The sequence below is a fragment of the Mustela lutreola genome, chromosome 6 (assembly GCF_030435805.1).
Source record: "Mustela lutreola isolate mMusLut2 chromosome 6, mMusLut2.pri, whole genome shotgun sequence".
Taxonomy (NCBI): domain Eukaryota; kingdom Metazoa; phylum Chordata; class Mammalia; order Carnivora; family Mustelidae; genus Mustela; species Mustela lutreola.
The window spans coordinates 45947920-45967981 of NC_081295.1; the positions used below are offsets into that span (position 1 = coordinate 45947920).

The following is a 20062-nucleotide window of genomic DNA, read 5'->3' on the forward strand; positions in this document are numbered from 1 at the left end:
AGCCTGATGCAGGATCACGACCTAAGTCAAAAGCTGACACTTAATTGACTGAGCCATCCAGGCACCCCTACTTTAGCTTATTTTGTTTCTAGGTAAATAAACATGAAGGATTTTTACATATGCTTGATGAGTTTTTATCATTATGAAATGTACCTCTTACTTACTTACTTTGAAGTCTACTTTGTATGAAGTTAATATTGTCATTAAAGTTCTTTTTTCTTATCAGATTTATTGAGGTATAATTTACACATAACAAAATTCACCAATTCTAAGTGTGTAAATTGATAAGTTCTGAGAAATATGTGGGGTTGTGTAACCATCATCACAGTTATGATACAGAATATTTCCATCACTATGACAAGTCACCTTCTGTCCCTTTGTGGTCAGTCTCTTCCCCCACTCCTGACATCTGATATGCTTTCTGTCTCTATAGTTTTTCCTTTTTCAGAATGTTATATGGATGGAATCACAACACGTAGCATTTAGAGCTTGGACTTTTTTGATTTAGCATAATGTATTTCTAACCCCATTGTTAGTTTGTTCTTTGTTACTGCTTAATAGCATTCCATTGTATGGACAGACCACATTTTGTTTACCCACTTACAAATAGAAAAGTATTTGTGTTTCTTTCAACTTGGGGCCATTCTATAAAGCTACTGCAAAATTTGGGTACATCTTTTTAAATGGAATTATCTCTTTATTTCTTTTGAACAAATATCTAGGTGTCCTATTGCTAGATCATACAGCAAGACTAGTATCTGAAACCCAAGAATGGTGGTCTTAGGCTATCTTTCTTTACTAAACACATTTCTAATTAATGCAAGACTCAGTCCCCGAAGTTATGAAATCATGACTCCATAATGAACACTGTACCAGTTAAAAGGAGTACACCACAAAACCTTGATACCTTTAGGTAGACATTTTAAGCCCTTAAGGTCTAATAGAGGCCACGTGCAGCCAGGAAAAAATGTCAGGAAAACTGACAGCTTAGATTCTGATCTTGATTCTACTTGGAGAATGTAAGAGTTTTTCAAGATTACAATAAGTAGTAATTTTTGAAAATGGGAATATGTGAAACTACTAACCCAGTCCAAATCTGCGTTTAGAAATTCATCTATGCAATTCGAATATACTTTAAGACATTCAGACACTATATGTAATGGGTAGACGTTACTTTTTAAGGATACAAAGAGTTTTCTCTACACACCCAAATAATTACTGTGGATATAATTTGGGCCTTGATTGATGACTTTGTTCGTTTTTCGCGCTTGCAGCAGACCTCTGTATCCGTTTAAGACGAAAGTGGCTAGAATCACCTGCCCACCCTAGCTTCCAATTGCAACTGAAACGGGTCAAGGAGATCAAGGAGCCGAAACGCAGGTAACGGCTTGGCTGGCTTGCAGAATCTGACATTTAAATCGCCCTGCCCTTCCCGGCCGCGGCTACAGCCAGGCGTGTCAGAGACTGAATGTAGAGGAGAGAAGAGCTGGGCTTTGCCTGGCCGCGCGCGACGACGCGCTAGCCTTGGCCTTCGCAGCAGCACTTGAGGAGCCCACTGGCAGGGCTGCTCGAACGCCCCCACCGCCCTCCACGAATCCCGCAGTAGCCTGGCAGGTGTGCGCGGTGCGCGCGCACGCAGTGCGTGCTGGGTGCGGGTCTAGCCGGCGGAGGGGCTGCTGGGCGCCTCGCGGAGGCTGGTTGGCTGGTGGGTGTCGGCCTCCCTGCCATCCCGCCTCCTTCTCGTCTCGCGCTGGCCGGGGATGCTCGCGCGCGGCACCCCCTTGCCTGTAAGCCGGCGGTCCCGGGGGTGTGTGTGGGGGGGGTGGCGTGTGTGAGTAGCTGGGAGGGGGCCGCGAGGCGCTCGGAGGAGAGCTCGCCCGGGTTAGTCCGCCGCCGTCACCTGACTCGTTGGAGCAGCCACAGCTGAGGTGGGGGCGGGGATGGGAACGCGGCGCGGATCGCTAGAGAGACGCGGCAGCGCCGGCGGAGGAGGCGGCGGCGGGCGGGTACAGGCTCCTGGGGCCACGGGCGCGGGCGCAGGGACCCCGGAGCTGAGGGCGGGGGGCCGCGCTAGGGCTGGAGGCATCTCGCCCCGGGGCACCGGGTCCGCGCGCGGCCGCACACACCCACCCGGCGCGGCTTCCCTCGGCGGCCCAGGCGCCGCTCATCCTGCGGCTGGAGGCGCCGCTCCTGGGGCGGGGTGAGTACCCGCGGCCCCGGCGTGGCCTCCTCCCCCGCGCCGGGGCAGCGCGCGGATCCGGAGAGGATAATCCTAGGGCGCGGAGAAGGGCAGCGGCTGGGTGACAGCTCCGCGGCGCGCTCGAGTGCGGGCGGGGGGCTGGGCTGGGCTGTCAGCCCGTCTCTGCTCCACTGCCAGGAAGGGCGAGGCGCCGAGAGACTCTGGCGCCTCCGCAGAGCCCCCGGGCGGCCCCTGCGGCGGAGATTGGGGGCGAGGGGAGGGGACTCGGGCGAAGGGCCTCGGCGGGGCTTTGGAGGCGTTGGCGAGGAAGGAAGGGGAGGCGAGGGCATAATATGGCGCAACGCTAGGATAATCTCCACCGCGCCCGAGGGAGGACGAGCCCACTGCTGCAGCAGCGCGAGGAGGAGGAGGGAAACGGTCAGGGCTTGGGTATCCGATTCATCCCCCGGAGCCTGCGGGCTACGAGGAAGAAACGCCGCGGCGGGCAAGCGAGAGGTGGGCACCCGGTGGGCGCGGCGCCCAGGGAATAAGCCCGACGCACGCCGGGGCTGGTCGGGCACGCGGGGATCAGGTTGCAGGCAAAGTGCAGATTGACAGGCGGGCGGCGGAGGGGAGAGGCGGGCTGCAGGGCGAGTGGGACCCGGACGGTGTCACGAAGCTGGGACCGGAGCCCGTGCTGGGGTTTGGTGACGGACCTACTCTTGTTGAAGACCCCTCTAGATCGCGTCTCAGCAGCGGGGCTTAGCGCGTTGCTGGCTCCTAGAGCTGGTACCAGGGCGGGGACGGAGGAGAAGAGAGCCGCCGTGCGGCTGGAGGAGGCAAGGCCGGGGTGCTCGGAGGGTAGGGTCTGCGGGTTTAAAGCAGGACCATCTCCCCTTCTTTCCCGCAGAAGAGGAGGTGATAGACGCGGCCGGAGAAGATGTCGGGCCAAACGCTTACGGATCGGATCGCCGCCGCTCAGTACAGCGTGACAGGCTCCGCTGTTGCGAGAGCGGTCTGCAAAGCCACCACTCATGAAGTGATGGGCCCCAAGAAAAAGCACCTGGACTGTAAGCATCTTTTTATATAAGTGGGACATGCGCACGGCAGAGGCGCCCTGGATGCCGGCTTGAGGCCTGGGCTTGCTGTCGATAATGCTGCAGCTTGCAGAAGTCACAGCTGGGCTGCCCCTGAGCTCGAAATCTCCAGACCTGGAGGTGTTGCCTTGGGTCAACTCAGAAACCTTGTTTGTGCCATTTTATTTTCTCCTGTTGACCTCCAAGGTCTTGGTGGAGGAAAAAAAAAAAAAAAAGAAAAACCACAAAACTATGTGTACTAATACTATAAAATACGGAGGAATTGTACATCCTGGATTAGGCACTTTTCACCTCTTTTTTTCTTTCTCTACACCCCACCCCTTTGTCCAGGTTACAGGAAATCAGGGGTTGCAGAGTCATATACCACTCCCCAAAAGAAAAGATTAAGAAAGATGAAATCATAAAAGGTCAAACTTGTCACCCTAGTTTTCTAAATACATTTTTGAATAGTTTTAAAATAGTGTCTTCTTTTCCACTGTGGCTGCTGAGATTTCGTGTGTGAGTGTGGGTGTGTGAGTGTATGTTGTATGTAACCACACCAAACCGAAATAAATTCAAGCTATTCAGTGAGGAAACTGGACTTCAGAAATAATGGCGATTTCATTTTACACATCCTGGCACACTTCTTTGTCCCTTTCTCAGAAACTGCTGGGCAGAATGACTATGCTGTGGTCACAAAATGGATGTGCTTTCCCAGCATTCGAGATGGTGCACTTTTACAAGAAAACATTTCATTCATAATGCTTTTTCTTTTTATTGGCTATTTGATGGGAAAAAAAGCTTTGATTTAGTTTGGAATCCATGGATTTCTAATATAAATTTTTCATTGGGTTATCACAGTCAATATTTTGTTATTGAAGGATAAATAGGGACTTAGAAAAAGGCTTTCCATTTAAAAACATGTCCCCAAAATATGTTCTATAGCAGCTTTTCAGTCTTTCTGAGATGCTCAGGATCTGCTCTGATATGGTATTTGTTGGTAAAGGTTAGTGTTGGCCTAAGAGACACAAGTGTAGCCATACCCATTTCCCATCTGCCTTCCTTTGCCCATTTTCTGAGTTTCTTTTGCTTGAGGCCTTCCCTAGTGTCTGCCTTGTGCAGCTGAGAAAATGGCATAATTGACTTTAGTCCTATTATGTGTATAAGCACAGCTTGATGGAGCTTACAGCCGGACATTGTAAGGGTTGTCCAGCCTTGTGAGGCTGTTGTGTTGTAAAATTGAGTAATTTTGCTTTGAGAGGGTTGTCTGAGGGGAAAACAGCATTACCTTTTTCCTGAGGGAATTTTTAACAGAATTTGTTGATATGGTATCATGTGTTATATATGCAGTACAGAGTGGAAGAGGCCGCCAGGGCCAGGGCACCTAACAGAAGTGGAAATTATAAATTCATGACCAGCTCATTTTGCTGCAGCATGCTGAATCATTTAGCCATCTTTCCATCAGTTTCCCCAACTCTGGAAAGGTGACTCATGTCTTCAAGGTATGTGTCAGTCTAGGAAATACTCGTAATAAAAAAGCTGTAGGTAATGGATTTGCGAAATGCTATGAAAATGGTGGATCAATATATCGATACATTTCACAGAGCATTCACAGATTTGAGCATTTCATTAAAACATTTGGATAAAGACTCACTTTTCCATATCTAAATATTTAGTCACCTTAATCTTTTAGATCTGGATGGCCTTTTAAAAATTTTCAAGGTGGGAGGTTTTCCAGTATCTCCAGCATATGTTAGTGAGTGGGGTGATTTTGAAGATGTGGAACGTAAGGGGGGAGATTCTGTATTTAGAAAGCAGATGAAGCAGGAATTGGTATTGAATTATTAATGTGAATAATCATAACAGTTAAACATTTATTGAGCAGTTACTATATGCCGAACACTGGGCTTTATATTATTAATTTATCACTGCTTAACCGGTTCAGGGAAGGTAATTAACTTTAGCAGCTTTTAACCACTGCACTTCACTGCTGTCTGTGGTTTATTTAGTCATAGTTTTTGTTGGGAGGGGGAAGGAACGGTATTAGCCTGAACGGTTTAATTTTCAAAATACCCATCCTGTTTGTATGACTTTGTGTGAAATCAAGGAGCACAACCCACACCCTTATTGCAATCTCTTTGACATATGTGAAGAACTTTAAATTCGGTCAGTTAAAAAAAATGAGTGAAAGACAAGTACTGAAAAGTATTAGTTTTTCTTTTTGATGTTTTGCTTTTTGAATAAGTAATAGAATAAATTAACTGCACTTATAAACAACCTTTGGGCAGAATACAAGACAGATAACATATTACTGTCTGATATCACATTACTGAAAAATGATATAGAAAATTTGAAAATAGAAATATTGTTGTATTTATATGCATTGTAAGAAGGCATCTTTGCTTGGAATTCCTTGTGAAGTTCTTTTAAATAATAGTTGGCTACCTTAGTAATTTATTCACAGGTTTTCAATAACACGAATTATAAAAGTGAATCACACCTATTATTAGAACATGCAAACGCATAACTAAGTTTTCCTATAGGCACCGAAGCATCCTTAAGAAATGTTTTAGTTTTGAAAATATTGAATAGTAGTTGGGAGGAAAAGAGCACAATGTAGAGCTGGGGATCTGAGACCAAAAATTTTTAAATTTTAATTTGTTTGTTGTATAATTTTTGGGTTAGGAGTTTCCGTTGGAAGTTTATAAGATTAAAGTTTATGGTTTTATTATTTTCCCCCCAGGTATTAGGTTAACTGAATGAGCTCCAAATATTATTTATTTAAAGTACTAGTTTAAAAGGTATTTTTTTTTCTCTGTAGGTTGATAGGCCAGGAAAATTACTATTAATTCTGGTGATTTATAAAATTATGCTTTATGATATATGGTTTAAACATTTGCAGGAATGATTTGTTAACATCTGGGGGCAGAAATATACATGGTGAGAAGGTAGAGATAAATTCTAAATTCCCCTTTTTTTCCAATAAGTTAAATTTCTGAGCAGAAAAATATATTCAGAAAAGCTTCACCATAATCAACAGTTATATATTGAATTTAAAATAATATTAATATTTTTAATATTCTAAATAATGATTATGTATCTTAAGGTACTTTTGGATTATGTAAAGCTTTTATTCCATTCTCTACTATAATAATGTTGCCACTGCACATCAACATTGATAAACATCTGACCCCAGTGTTAGTCTGACATTAGTTTTTCAGGAGCACCTGTACATCCTTGTTTCTTTTTCCTGTTTCCTTTGGTAACACATAAAAACATCCAGGATTCAGCAAGTATTTACCTTCTTGGTTATAACTGTTTTACATTTTAGCAGCTTTTCCTTTTCTGTTTTGTAGTTGATGGCATAAACCGTAGCTCAAGTCAAGTAATAAGATAGTAAGATCCAGTAAGGCATCTAGTACCCACCCACGTACTGTGTCACTAAAGACCAACCAAGAAATAGAGTCAACCCAACATAACACCTGCAGGGAGAAACTTGGAAAGTTTGGCAGCTCTAGCATAAGATTCATTTTTGTTCGTAGCTTTTACCAAGAGTTTCTATATATGCTATATTGTTTTTTAAAAAAACATCTTTAACATCTTTAACATCATCAAACCAAACTCATGAAAAGTCAGATCGGTTATCATAATGCTGTTTCTCATTCTAAAACTCTTGAGGGTTTTTAATAATGACCTTATGCCACCTAATGAGCAAATGATTCAGGTTCTGAATTTTATGTTTGAGAAATACTGACTGGAATTTTATAAATGATTCCTGTCCTCCCAAATTAAGAAAAAAGTAAAATTTGGGACACCTGGGTGACTCAGCCAGGTGGGTGTCTGACTCGATTTCAGCTCAGGTTATGATCTCAGGGCTGTGGGATTGAGCACATATCAGGCTCCATGCTCAGCAGGGAGTCAGCTGGACATTCTATCTGTCTCCCTGTGCCCCTCCACCTGCTTGGTTAAGCACTCTCTTTCCCCCCCAAATTAATTATTTAATTAAAAGATTTTTATTTTTTATTAGGATATCTGGTAGAAGTAATAGGAGATATGGACTGTTTTGTTTTTTGGTTTATTTTTTTGAAGCTTTATTTATTTGACACAGAGAGATCACAAGTAGGCAGAGAGGCAGGCACAGAGAGAGAGGGAAGCAGGCTCCCTGCGGAGCACAGAGCCTGACACGGGGCTCGATCCCAGGACCCTGGGATCATGACCTGAGCCGAAGACAGAGGTTTTAACCCACTGAGCCACCCAGGCGCCCCATGGACTGTGTTTTGAATCAAGTCAAATATTGGCAAATTACCACAAAATACCTGCTGCTTTAATTTTATTCATAAAATATCTGTAAATAAGAATTTTGTGAGTAAACAGAATGAAATTTTTACCCTAAATTTAAATTAAATTTTAATTTAAGTTTATTTGCTACACCTAAGCCCACTTAGTAAAAATAAAATATATTTTGATTTATAGAAATGCTTTTTGCCCACCAATTCAGTTGATACCACACCTATATTTTTGATAACTTAACAAAGCTTTCTATAGTGCACAGATCCAAAACGTAAGCAAAGATTATTGAATAAAATTAATTAGATCAATGTATAAAAGTTTACTGAACCTTAGAGTAACTTTCAACATGAGAAATATACTAATTTGCTGTAAGTATATTTTGGAATATACTTATTATATATGGAAATGCTGTTCCATTTGTTCTCATTTCATTATTTAATATTGATTAAATATACCCTCTCATTCTGCTATACCAAGGCATGCTCATGTTTCTTCTTGATTTCACCAGAAGACCCAGCCCAGGCATGGAGATGGAGATAGTATTTTTTAGGCAGTCAGGAAGAGCTGGGGGAAATACACTTTTGAAAAAGTGTATTTTGAGTCGATGATTATTGATTCAGCAAATGTGTAAGGGGCCCAATCTGTATGGTCCAGTGACTTTCCCATGCCAGGAGTGGGTCAGAGAAATTCTAGGAGTTTCAGAGGTTGGCAGGAGCAGGTGAAGCAGAGGAGTGGCAAAGAATCTCAGATAATAGCAAGGAGCATGCTTTCGAAATGACTTAAAATAATTAAGCAGACTTTATGTTAGCTAGTGAAACAGTAAGGATTTTTTTCTGGATCTTTTTACTTCTACATTTTCAGAGAAGTGTGTGTGTGTGTGTGTGTGTGTGTGTGTGTTATAATGTTAATTCTATTTGGGTCACTTCAGATATATTTTTTTTTTTCTCCTTTGGTGATCAGTGTGGTTGGCAGATTATGTTCTTGGAACTAGTATAAAGTTGGTAATTCAGATCAATTTTTTTTTTTTTTTTTATTTATTTATTTTACAGAGAGAAATCACAAGTAGATGGAGAGGCAGGCAGAGAGGGAGAGAGAGGAGGAAGCAGGCTCCCTGCTGAGCAGAGAGCCCGATGCGGGACTCGATCCCAGGACCCTGAGATCATGACCTGAGCCGAAGGCAGCGGCTTAACCCACTGAGCCACCCAGGCGCCCCTCAGATCAATTTTTTAAATGTTACAAAAATTGAACATATGGCAAAAATATAAATTATATTAGGGTAGGTAAATTCACATCTTAATTGCAATATTAGCTTATAGCATTTTAGATTAAAATCTTGATTTTTGGTACATTGCCATATGAATTTTAATGTTTAATAAATGGCTACTGAAGTCTTACCTGTAATTTAATCTGTGCACTTAGTTGCTATGGATCTATCTCTTAGCTTTCACACATAAATATCCTTTAAATATCTTCCCTCCTCCCTTCAGATTGATTGATGCTGGGATAGGGTATTCTTGGAGCTTATTTAGGTTTCAATACTTGGTAAAGAAGGTCAGAAGTGACATATAACCCTCTTCCCTGAGCACCTAAGATGCTTTCCTTACAGAGTTGTATTTTAGGTGACTCAACTCCTGAGCCAGTTGCTACTGACTAAGCCTTCAAATATAAGCATAGTTTATTTAAACAATTTGAAAAGCCACATTTCTTGCCATTAAAAATATGTATTCTCCAGTTTCACCTTGTTGGCAAATTTTTTTCTCTTCACCGAAAAACACTGTCTGCTTGTGAAGGGAAATGTTGGCTATTTTTCCCTTAGGTGTTTTTGTAATGTGCTCTAGGTTTTTCTCGTAAAGGCGAGACTAGTTGAATGGCATACCAGTATCAATTGCATGATCAGCTATAAGACAGGATGACGTCTTCCTAGGAGCAGCTGGGTGGAAGCACAGGCGGAGAGAAGTGTACCCTGAAGCCCACAGCCCTGGGTTCCTGCTCTCTCTTCATTTGTACCAAACGTGTGAGGATCCTTCCTGCCCTCCCATGGATACATAAACTTCGTCCATTATGCATCTTTAAGAAGGATCTAATGTTTCCTAAAGGATTTTGTGATATGCCATTCCTGGCTACTCAGGAGAGAGAGAAGATGCATCACTGTCTGCTTCATGTGGTTTTGTCTCTTGGCCTCATCATTAATCGTTCTCCCAGGGTTAGCAGTTTTATTTTAAATGATAACTCTCCTTTCTATGTCAGTTATTCCGTCATCTGTATTTTTAAGCTCTCCTCTATTTCACTTATATGCATTTTCAAGTATCTCCATTTAAAACAAACAAAGCCACCTACACACAACTGTCCTTGGACCCTATGCCCTCTTCCAGCAACCGACCTATTGTCCCTTGTTTTTCTTTCACACCCAAGCTTCTTGAAACAGAAGTTCACCATTCCAAAGAAAACACTCACACATTTACCCTTCTCTTTGGATATTCTGTGTCTTTGGCTTGATCCATGCTTGAAGTAACAGGACTGCTGTTCGGGGCCAGACATTGGCAACCCAACTGGGCAGGCCACTAATTTGAGAGTTATCCCTCATCTCTCACATCCAGTGGGTGCTCAGTGGTTAAAAACTCTCTGAAATCCCCTTCTGAACTGTCTCTGCTTTGCTTTTAGATCAGTAATAAACCTCATTTGTAAAAGGAAGGTTAGTGATAGTAATACCTACCTCATCTTTGGTGAGGAATAAATGAGATAATGTGTGTAAAATACCTAGCCCACAGTTTGACACACAAAAGTTCAATGAATATCAGTTATTACTGCCACTGTTACTGTTAACTGTTACTCTACAATTGTTGTTGGTGCTACTGTTGCCCTTGCTAGTCATTACTGCGACTTCCACCACCGTAACGACAGATAGGATCATTAGTGATTTGCCCTTACCACTTCTCCATGCTTGTTTTTTCCTCCTTGCTTTCAGTTGCTTCAGTTTTTACATGAGTTCCAACTTTCTCTTTCTTTAGTTTGGAAGTTTGAAATCTGTATTATTTCTTTTAGTGATCCGCCTTTAAAAGTTTAATATGCCTACTAAAACAGTTATCTTTTTATTTTCTCCCAAAGAAGAGAAACTTGGAAATTTTACTCCAACCACCCACTTCTTACTTACATGCTATGTTTTCTAGTATTTTAATTCTACCATAGTTTTAAACCCCAAAGCTAGACATTGTTATTCGATTCAAGCAGTGTTTATGTCAGTAAATCCTGACTTCTTTTCTCACCTTTGCTTTGTTATGCCTAAGATTTTTCTGAAATCTGTCCTTCTGAGGGATAGAGTTCAGTGAGTTTTTAGTAGTCAATTCTGATTTTGTCTTTAAAAAAAATCTAATTTTGGGACACCTGGGTGGCTCAGTTGGTTAAGCAGCTGCCTTCGGCTCAGGTCATGATCCCAGCATCCTGGGATGGAGTCCCACATCGGGCTCCTTGCTCGGCAGGGAGCCTGCTTCTCCCTCTGCCTCTGCCTGCCATTCTGTCTGCCTGTGCTCGCTTTCTCCCCCTCTCTTTCTCTGATAAATTAAAAAAAAAAAAAATCTTTTAAAAAAAATCTAATTTTGCCCGTATTTTTGAAAGATAGTTTATCTATATACACAATTCTGGATTGACAGTTATTTTTCCTTTGAAGATAATTTCACTCTTTTGGGTTCTGTTATTCCTTTTAAGAAGTCATATATGAGCCTACCTGCCTTTAGGTAATCTCTATTTTTGTGGCAGCTTTTATAATCTTGTTTGTCTTGTCCTATAGTGTGTGTCTGGGTGTAGATGTAGCTTTCTTTTTTTTTAATTTTTTTAAAATTTTAATTTCAGTATAGTTAATATAACAGTGTTATATTTGTTTCACGTATACAATGTAGTTTCACATATACATTTTGAATTTATTTTTGTGTATGGCATAAGAAAGTTTCATTCTTTTGTATGTAGCAGTCCAGTTTTTCCATACTTGTAGACATTACTCAGTGCTCATCATGATAAGTGTACGCTTAATCCTCTTCATCTATTTCATCTTTCCCCGCACCCACCTCCCCCCAACCATCTCTATGGTTCTCTGTACTTCTCTCTATAATTCTCTCTCTGTCATCTCTATCATTCTCTGTAGTTAAGAGTCTATTTTTTGGTTTGTCTCTTTGTTGTTATTCTTTTTTTGTTTCTTAAATTCCACACATGAGTGAAATCATACGGTATTTGTCTTTCTCTGACTGGCATATTTCGTTTAGCATTATACCCTTTAGATCCATCCATGTTGTTACAAATGGCAAGATCCCATTATTTTTAATGGCTGAGTAATATTCCATTGTGTGTATATATACACCACATCTTCTCTATCCATTCTTCTATCAGTGGACACTTGGGCTATATCCATATCTTGGCTATTGTAAATAATGCTGCAGTAATCATAGGGGTGCATATATCTTTTTGAATTAGTGTTTTCATATTTTGGGGGCAATTATCCAGGAATGGAATTATTAGATGATATTAGATGATATGGTAGTTTTATTTTTTGCCTTTGGGAAATTGCTATATTGTATTGTGACTGCACCAATTTGTTTTCCCACCAACAATGCAAGAGAGTTCCTTTTTCTCCACATCCTCACCAACACTTACTCTTTCTTGTGTTTTTGGCTTTAACATGCATGAGGTGATAGCAACTATGATTTTGATTTGCATTTCCCTGATGATGAATGCTGACGAGCATCTTTTCATGTGTTCATCTGTGTGTCTTCTTTGGAGAAATACCTGTCATATTTGTTTCGCATGTACAAGATAGTAGTTCAGTACTTGTAGACATTGGCCATCTGTATGTCTTCTTTGGAGAAATACCTGTATGTTGGCCATCTGTATGTTTTCTTTGGAGAAATAACCTGTTCATGACTTCTGACCATTTTTTAATTATTTCTCTTTTTTGATGTTGAGTTATATAAGTTCTTTATATATTTTGGATACTAACCCTTTATTGGATATGTCATTTGCAAATATCTCCTCCCATTTAGTCGGTTGTCTTTTAATTTTGTTGACTGTTTTCTTTGCTGTGCAGAAGCTTTTTATTTTGATGTCCCAATCATTTATTTTTGCTTTTGTTTCCCTTGTCTTAGGAGACACATATAGAAAAATATCACTATGACTAATGTCAGAGAAATTAATGCCTGTGCTTTCTTCTAGGATTTTTATGACTTCATTTCTCACATTTAAGTCCTTTACTCCATTTTGAATTTATTTTTGTGTATGGCATAAGAAAGTTTCATTCTTTTATATGTAGCAGTACAGTTTTCCAACACCATTTATTGAAGAGACCATCTTTTTCCCATTGCATATTCTTGCCTCCTTGGTTGGAGATAAATTGGCCGTATAGTCCTGGGTTTATTTGGGCTCTCTATTCTGTTCTATCGATCTATGTGTTGGTTTTTGTGCCTGTACCATATTGTTTAATTACTACAGCTTTGTAGCATATCTTGATATCTGGGATTGTGATATCTTTTATACTTGTTTTTCAAGATGCTTTGGCTATTTAGTTGTTTTTTTTTGTGTGTGTCTGGTTCTATATACATTTAAGGATTGTTTGGTCTAGTTCTGTGAAAAATCCTATTGATACTTTGATAGGGATTGCATTAAATCTTTAGATTATTTTGGGTAGTACAGAAATTTTAACAGTATTCTTCAAACCCATGAGCAGGGAATGTCTTTCCAGTTCTTTGTGTCATCTTGAACTTCTTTCATCAGTGTTTTATGGTTTTAGGAGTATAGGTCTTTCACCTCCTTGGTTAAGTTTATTCCTAGGCACTTAATTATTTGTGTAATTGTAAATGGAATTATTTTCTCAATTTCTCTTTTTGCTACTTTATTCTTGCTGCATAGAAATATAACAGATTTCCATATATTGTCCTGTGACTTTACTGAATTCATTTATCAGTTCTAGCAGTTTTTTTAGTAGAGTCTTTAGGATTTTCTGTATATAGTATCATGTCATCTGAAAATCGTGAAAGTTTTACTTCTCCCTTGCTAATTTGGATACCTTTATTTCTTTTTGTCTGATTGTTGTGGCTAGGGTTTTCAGAACTATGCTGAATAAAAGTGGTGATAGTGAACATGATCTTGTTCCTGATCTTAGGGGACAAGTTCTCTGTTTTTCATCATTGAGTACAATATTAGCTGTGGGTTTCATATGTGGTCTTTATTATATTGAGATATGTTCAACATACCTCATTAGAAAGAACTTTCTACACCTACTTTGTTGAGAGTTTTTATCATGAAGGGATGTTATACTTTTTCAAATACTTTTTTTGCAGGTATTGGAATAATCATACAGTTTTTATCCTCTCTCTTGTTGATATGACATTGATTGCTTTGCAAATATTGAACCAGCTTTGCATCCCAGGAATAAATCCCACTTGATGGTAGTGAATGATTTCTTAACATATTGTTGGATTTGGCTCAGTAATATTTTGTTGAGGATTTTTGCATTTGTGTTCATCAGATATATTGGGCTACAGTTCTCTTCTTTTGCAGTGTTTTTATCTGGTTTTCATATCAGAGTAATGCTGACCTCCTAGAATGAATTTGGAAACTTTCCTTTCTCTTAGATGTAGCTTCCTTTTCTTTATTCTCTTTGGAACTTGTTGGGTTTCCTGAATCTAAGTATTCATTTCTCTTATCTGGTCTGGGAAATTCTCAGCGTTTCTTATTATTGACTATGGCCTACACCCATTTTCTTTTTTGTTGTCTTCGAATATGATTTTATATACACTAAATTTTCACATCATATCTTTGTATCTGTAAATATACCTTCTGTAGTTAAAAATGTTTTCTTTAATGTTTAGCATGCTTTGTTTTTCGAATACTTCCTATTTATTAATTCTCTCTTTAGCTATGTTTTATTGGCTTTTACTCATCTGTAGTTTTTAATTTTATTCATTTATATTTTTCTTTTTTGAAGTTTTTCAAATTTACTCCTTTTTTGGATGACTTCTATTTCTTCCTCATATTTTTGAGTTCCTCTTTTTTTCTTCACCATTTGAAACACAATTCATTTCATATTCTTTATCTCATAGATCCATTACATGAAACTCTGTGTTTGCTATTCATTTTTGCCTGACCCTCATGAAGTGTTTCCTCATGTGTTTGTAGTTTTGGGCTTCATCTGTGGGAATCCTGAGAACTTAGCATAACCTAGAGAGGATTTAGTAATGGCTTCTGTCAGATCCCACAATTGCTACCATCCTGGGAGCATCTTAAGTTGATTTCTGCTATTGGAGTTTCCCGTCTAGCGCAAGTCTAGGTCCATAATTTCAAAGTCTAGAAACTCAGAAGACCAAAATTATGTTTTGTAAATCATTTAGTAGCAACATTTATACTACCTACCATGAATGTTTGTATGTTGAGCTACCAAAGTAGTGTTGTATTATGGTATGCTGTCCAGATTAGACTGGGGTGTTACTTAATATCTGGTGCATGTTCCATGTTACTTTTGTAAAATCTGAGCAATCATAAATTCTGAAACACATATGGCTCTGAAGGTCTTGAATAGAAGAGTGTGAATCTGTAGTCTAAATCTGAAAACTTGGGCAAAAGGATAGCTATGATTACAAAAGCCCTAGAGATTTCTTCTTTTCCTCTTCATTTCCCCAGAACCTAGACGAAGTGGCACAAGCTTTTCTGTTGTCTTCCTTTGCTGGCAGGTGTTCTTTTTTGTTTTTCTTTTTCCTATTAATTTTACAAAGGGAATAACCTTTTGAGGGTCCCAGCTTTCTGTAAAGGTCTTTCAACTTGCCACCTTGCTTGGTCTCAAAGACCTTGTTTTCTGCTCCCAGTAAGGCTGTTAAAATCGAAGGCTTCTGGCCACCCATATGAATACCTGGCCTCCAGGAGCCTTCTCCTCAGTATCACTTAACCATGGTTTTTTTTTTTTTTTTTTTTTTTTTCTTTTGCATCTTCTTTATGTTTTGGCCTTGAGAATCACCTTTTATTTTCTTGTGAGTTCACCCAACTGAGTAGAAGGATTCCAGTATCACTTACCTAAATTATCAGGTGTGTTTTCTTCTGTATGCTAGAATTGGAAGCAGCCTGTTTCCAGTCCACCTTTCTTTCCTCTCCCCGTCTCCCCTTACACACCACAATTCATTACGGAGATACTTTGAAACTCATTAGGTTCACTATCCTCTGTATTCCTTCTGGGCCTTTATGCTGTCTGTGTTCTAATATATTTTAAAAATCTCATTTCTAAAACCTAGATTCAGTCATTTCTTCTCAGAACTTTGATGGCCCCTCTGTGTGTATTCCTGTCCTATTACTCACAGAGCTGCAGTGGCATCCTGTTCAGTGAAATTTTTTTCTTCTAATCTGCAATTTCATTGAGGCTGCCTGTCCCTAACACCAAACATAGCATGGAAGAAGGTTTTGGTAAACATTTGCTGAATCATTTTTTTATTACAGATTTCATATTTCTTAAATTTCAGAACTTTTTTGTTCCTATAAACTTTTTCTTTAAAGATTTTACTTTTACTTGCTAACCTTGCAGAAGAGCAAGGAGTTAAACTTGGTCATTTTCTCTCAAGGTTTTGAAAGCCATAAAAGTGTAATATTAGAGGAAAACAAACAGTTGAACATTATAGGGACACCTGGGTGTCCGCTCAGTTGGTTGAGCGGCTGCCTTTGGCTCAGGTCATGATCCCAGCGTCCTGGGATGGAGTCCCACATCGGGTTCCTTGTTCAGCAGGGAGCCTGCTTCTCCCTCTGCCTCTGCCTGCCACTCTGTCTGCCTGTGCTCCCTCGCTCTCTCTCCCTCTCTCTCTGAAAAATAAATAAATAAAATCTTAAAAAAAAAAAAAAAAAGAAACATTACATTGCTTAATGTACATAGCTGCACATTTCCTGATGGTTGTTCAACACTTACATCCTTGCGACGTGATAAAAATTTCATCTAGGGAAGCACCTGGGTGGCTCAGTTGGTTCAGTGTCCGACTCTTGATCTCACCTCAGGTCTTGCTCTCAGAGTTGGGGGTTTAAGCCCTGCACTGGGCTCCATGCGCATGGAGCCTACTTAAAATATTTCATTTGGGGAAAATTAGATCTTTGATATGATAAGTTTTGGGGGTTGTGGATTTAAGCATATATATATTTCCCTTGGTGCATATCATGAATGATTAGATATAGATGATTATTAATATCAGAGAAAATTCTTCATTAACATTTATTGTGTATATGTGTGTACCCATTTGCTTTAGTTTGTTTTGAGTTGGATACAGTTAGGTAGCACTGTATTGCAGTATCCACTTTATAATTTGCAATTACAAACTTTATGAATGGTAGGGATAGTTACAGAAAAAAAACATTATTTCAAAGTATCTATATCCTCTTAATTTTCATTAAAATGGTATTCTTTATTACATAGTGATGCTATTCACTAACATGATAATATTATCATTAGAAACATGAGGGTTTTAGAAAATTTCCAAGGAAGATTAAGCTAAAACTTTGGGTTGTTTTGCCTTTGCAAAGAGAGCAGTAAATGTTCCATATTTAATTTGGCTTTAATGGCCTGTTTGTAGAAATTAGAAATTACTTTCAGTATTGAGGCTTTTAGTAACTTATTTAGCACAGTGCCATTATTTATTCATTTAACAAATATTTGGGTATTTACCGAATGTCAGGAATTGTTCCAGGAGGCAGGGATACTATGGTAAACAAGATACAGCCCTTGGCAACTTAGGGGAGACAGAAGATGAAAGAAATACTTACAAGTGGCTCAAAAAGAATGACGTGTTAACAGGGGAAGTGAAGACTCCAGTGGAGGTGCCTTGCAGAAGCGATGTTTAAGACCAGACCTGAAGAATGAGTGGACTACCTAGGTGAGGTGCAGACAGGAGCTGCTGACCACTGTTCTAAGAGGAAGTTCAGAGGGAACAAGACACATTTTAGGAATTTAAAGAAGTGAAAGGTTACTGGAAAACTGAATTTAAAAGGGCCAAGGATGTTAAGCAAGACCCGAGCTGCGAACCAGGACCAGATAGGCTGGAGAGAATCTTTGTTATTGCAGATGAGGAATCTAAGTCCCAAAGAGGCAAAATGATACCTTCTCTATGGGTTAATACTGAATAATTCTTATATGTCTTCCTTGAGCAGGTGCCTTAATGGATCATTGCCTTGGTCACCTAGTTCTGATTGCTGAATTGGTGCCAGGAAATATCTGTGTGAGAAATGTAAACTTATTTAAATGTGTATACATATACAAACATGGAATTTAATAGTCTGAATTCAAACTCACCATAAATGGTGAATTTTATAATCAGGCTTAATTGTAATGCAAAACAGAAAACAAAAGTATCCCTCCCCCAAATCACAATATATATTAAGTATATCTAAGTATGTCCATGCCATACTTCATTGGGTTTATTAGTGTGTTAATACCCAAGAAAAAAAAATTGTTATTAAAATTGAGGTTAAGGAAATATCTGGGTGAAAATTTTCTTTCTCATGTTCTCTCCAAAGTTAGTCATTTCCACATTATCATCCTCTGTAACGCTTTTCCTTTAGTATTAAAAATATTAGAAAGTATTGTATCCTTTTTTCTTAAAATCTGAAATAAAATTTTAGAAAGCTTCATATAATCTCACTATCAACTTGATTTGCTTCAGACTGTACATTTTACAGATTAACCCATCATCTGACTAAATAGTTAGACCATGGCTTGACGAAGTTTTGTTATTTTTTTTTTATTTTTGTCTTCCTACCTCAACAGGGTGGCAGTGTGTTCATTTTTCTGGGCTCTTCTTTAAGCATTTTAACATTGAACATTCTGATTTTTGAATGAGAGGAGTGTACCCTTGGAAGTTTCCATGGAGGGCTGATTTGAGGCTGTGCTAAGGACCAGGCTGAACCCACACTTTACTACCTGCATCTCCTTGTTGCTTTGTGATTCTGTACTTTTTTTCCCCACAAGGGAGCTCATCATAGTTCCAAAGAAGTCACTTAACTTTTAGTTATACTTTAGTGCATTTTTATGAAGAACTCTGTACTGCAATAACATTACTCTCTCAAGGGTCTGTTCTCTATATCTTGGTGGAATACAGTACTTTGACCCTACTTCAGACTGTGCTCATCATTTTGTGCAGTAATGCTGTGAACTCAGAAAGAAGTGCTTCCTCAGTTGAGTTCAGCAGTACTTCTTCAGATGGATAAAGAAGAGTAAAATTGGCCACTCAATTGGTAGGAATATAAATTAGTGCAAATTTGGGGGAGGGAAATTGGCAATATTACTCAAAACTCTTTAAATCCCAGCAATTTGATGACTATAAATTTATATCTGATAAATAATTGGCAAACTGCAGAAAAGTATGCATTAAAAGGTGTTTGTTGCAGCAATATATGTAGGAGTACAAAATTGAATACACCTAAATACTTGGTTGAAAGATGGTGGTATATCCTAACAAAATGATAGTGGACAACCTTGGAAAATGACATTAAAGTTTATCTGACATGTAAAGCTAATTTATCAAATATGATCTAATTTTCTTTTTTCTTAAGTATTGTGTGTATATGCTCATGATGCATATTTTGGTAGGGTATATGCCAAAATGTTATCTGTGGGTTGAAGGATTTTTACTTCCTATTTTATACCCATATTAATCATGACTTTTGATTATGGGTTACAGGACTGTAGATCAAACTAGTTTGGGCAAAGACAGGATCATTTTGGCCCTTATAACCAAGCTGAAGGAAAGGCAGGGTGAACTGGGCCTCTCTGGTGCTTATTTAGGATTCTCCCTCCTGTTTTTCTTGAGCCCATTCATACAATTGTGCCCGAGTGCATGCTCCGTTCTCACAAGCTGACTTTCTCAGTGAGTCCGGAAACATGGTGAACTAAAGCTTCCAGGTTCACATCACCACAGCCTCACCAAGAAAAAGGGATTCTCTTCCTAGATCTAGAGTTTTACAGATTCATAGGGAAGAATTCTGATATGCTTTGCTAGGGTTATGGTTTATCTTTATGATCTGTGACATGATACTGTGAGTGTGAAGCTTAACCAGAACTACCTTGTTGGTAATCCCAAGAGCTAGTGACTTGATACAAGTTTTATGTCTTGCCCACATCTCAGTCTGTTGTGGATGGCTCCTTCCATCTAGGGATTCTGTCACCTGGGGTTTCAGAGTCCTGCACTGGATTCTATGCATTTGTCTGACAGAGGAAAGAGGACAGAATGGAGAGGGGGAGTGGAAGGGCAGTACTGCAGGGGAGGATTTATGTCCAGGCCTAGACATCATTTAGCCTATAATCCATTGGCAAGAACTCAGTGGCCTCAGGAGGAGAAGGTGGGAAATGAAGACTAGCTGTGAATCCAGGAGGAAGAAATTGCATATGAAACCATAACATTGACTCTGCTAAGCCCATGGAAAAAGAAATTGGATTAAAGCTTGTCACTTATATCTTAAAACACTTTTGTATGCCATTTAGATGTCTAGGGATTTTGCTGTTATAGTCATGTGATGG

At 39.5% G+C, this 20062-nt stretch overlaps 1 protein-coding gene across 8 annotated transcripts in view; it reads left to right on the plus strand.

Annotated features, from left to right (window-relative positions):
* The first annotated feature begins 1611 nt into the window (after positions 1–1611).
* The window catches only part of SNAP91 (synaptosome associated protein 91), a 147015-nt gene continuing 128564 nt past the window's right edge, over positions 1612–20062 (plus strand). For 2 of the 8 annotated variants that reach the window (XM_059177174.1, XM_059177181.1), the window contains exons 1-2: positions 1627–1787; positions 3090–3249. In XM_059177174.1, the coding sequence (XP_059033157.1) occupies positions 3120–3249 (130 nt within the window). In that variant the 5' untranslated portion in view covers positions 1627–1787; positions 3090–3119. The other 6 variants (XM_059177179.1, XM_059177180.1, XM_059177176.1 and 3 more) reach the window with 6 other exon arrangements.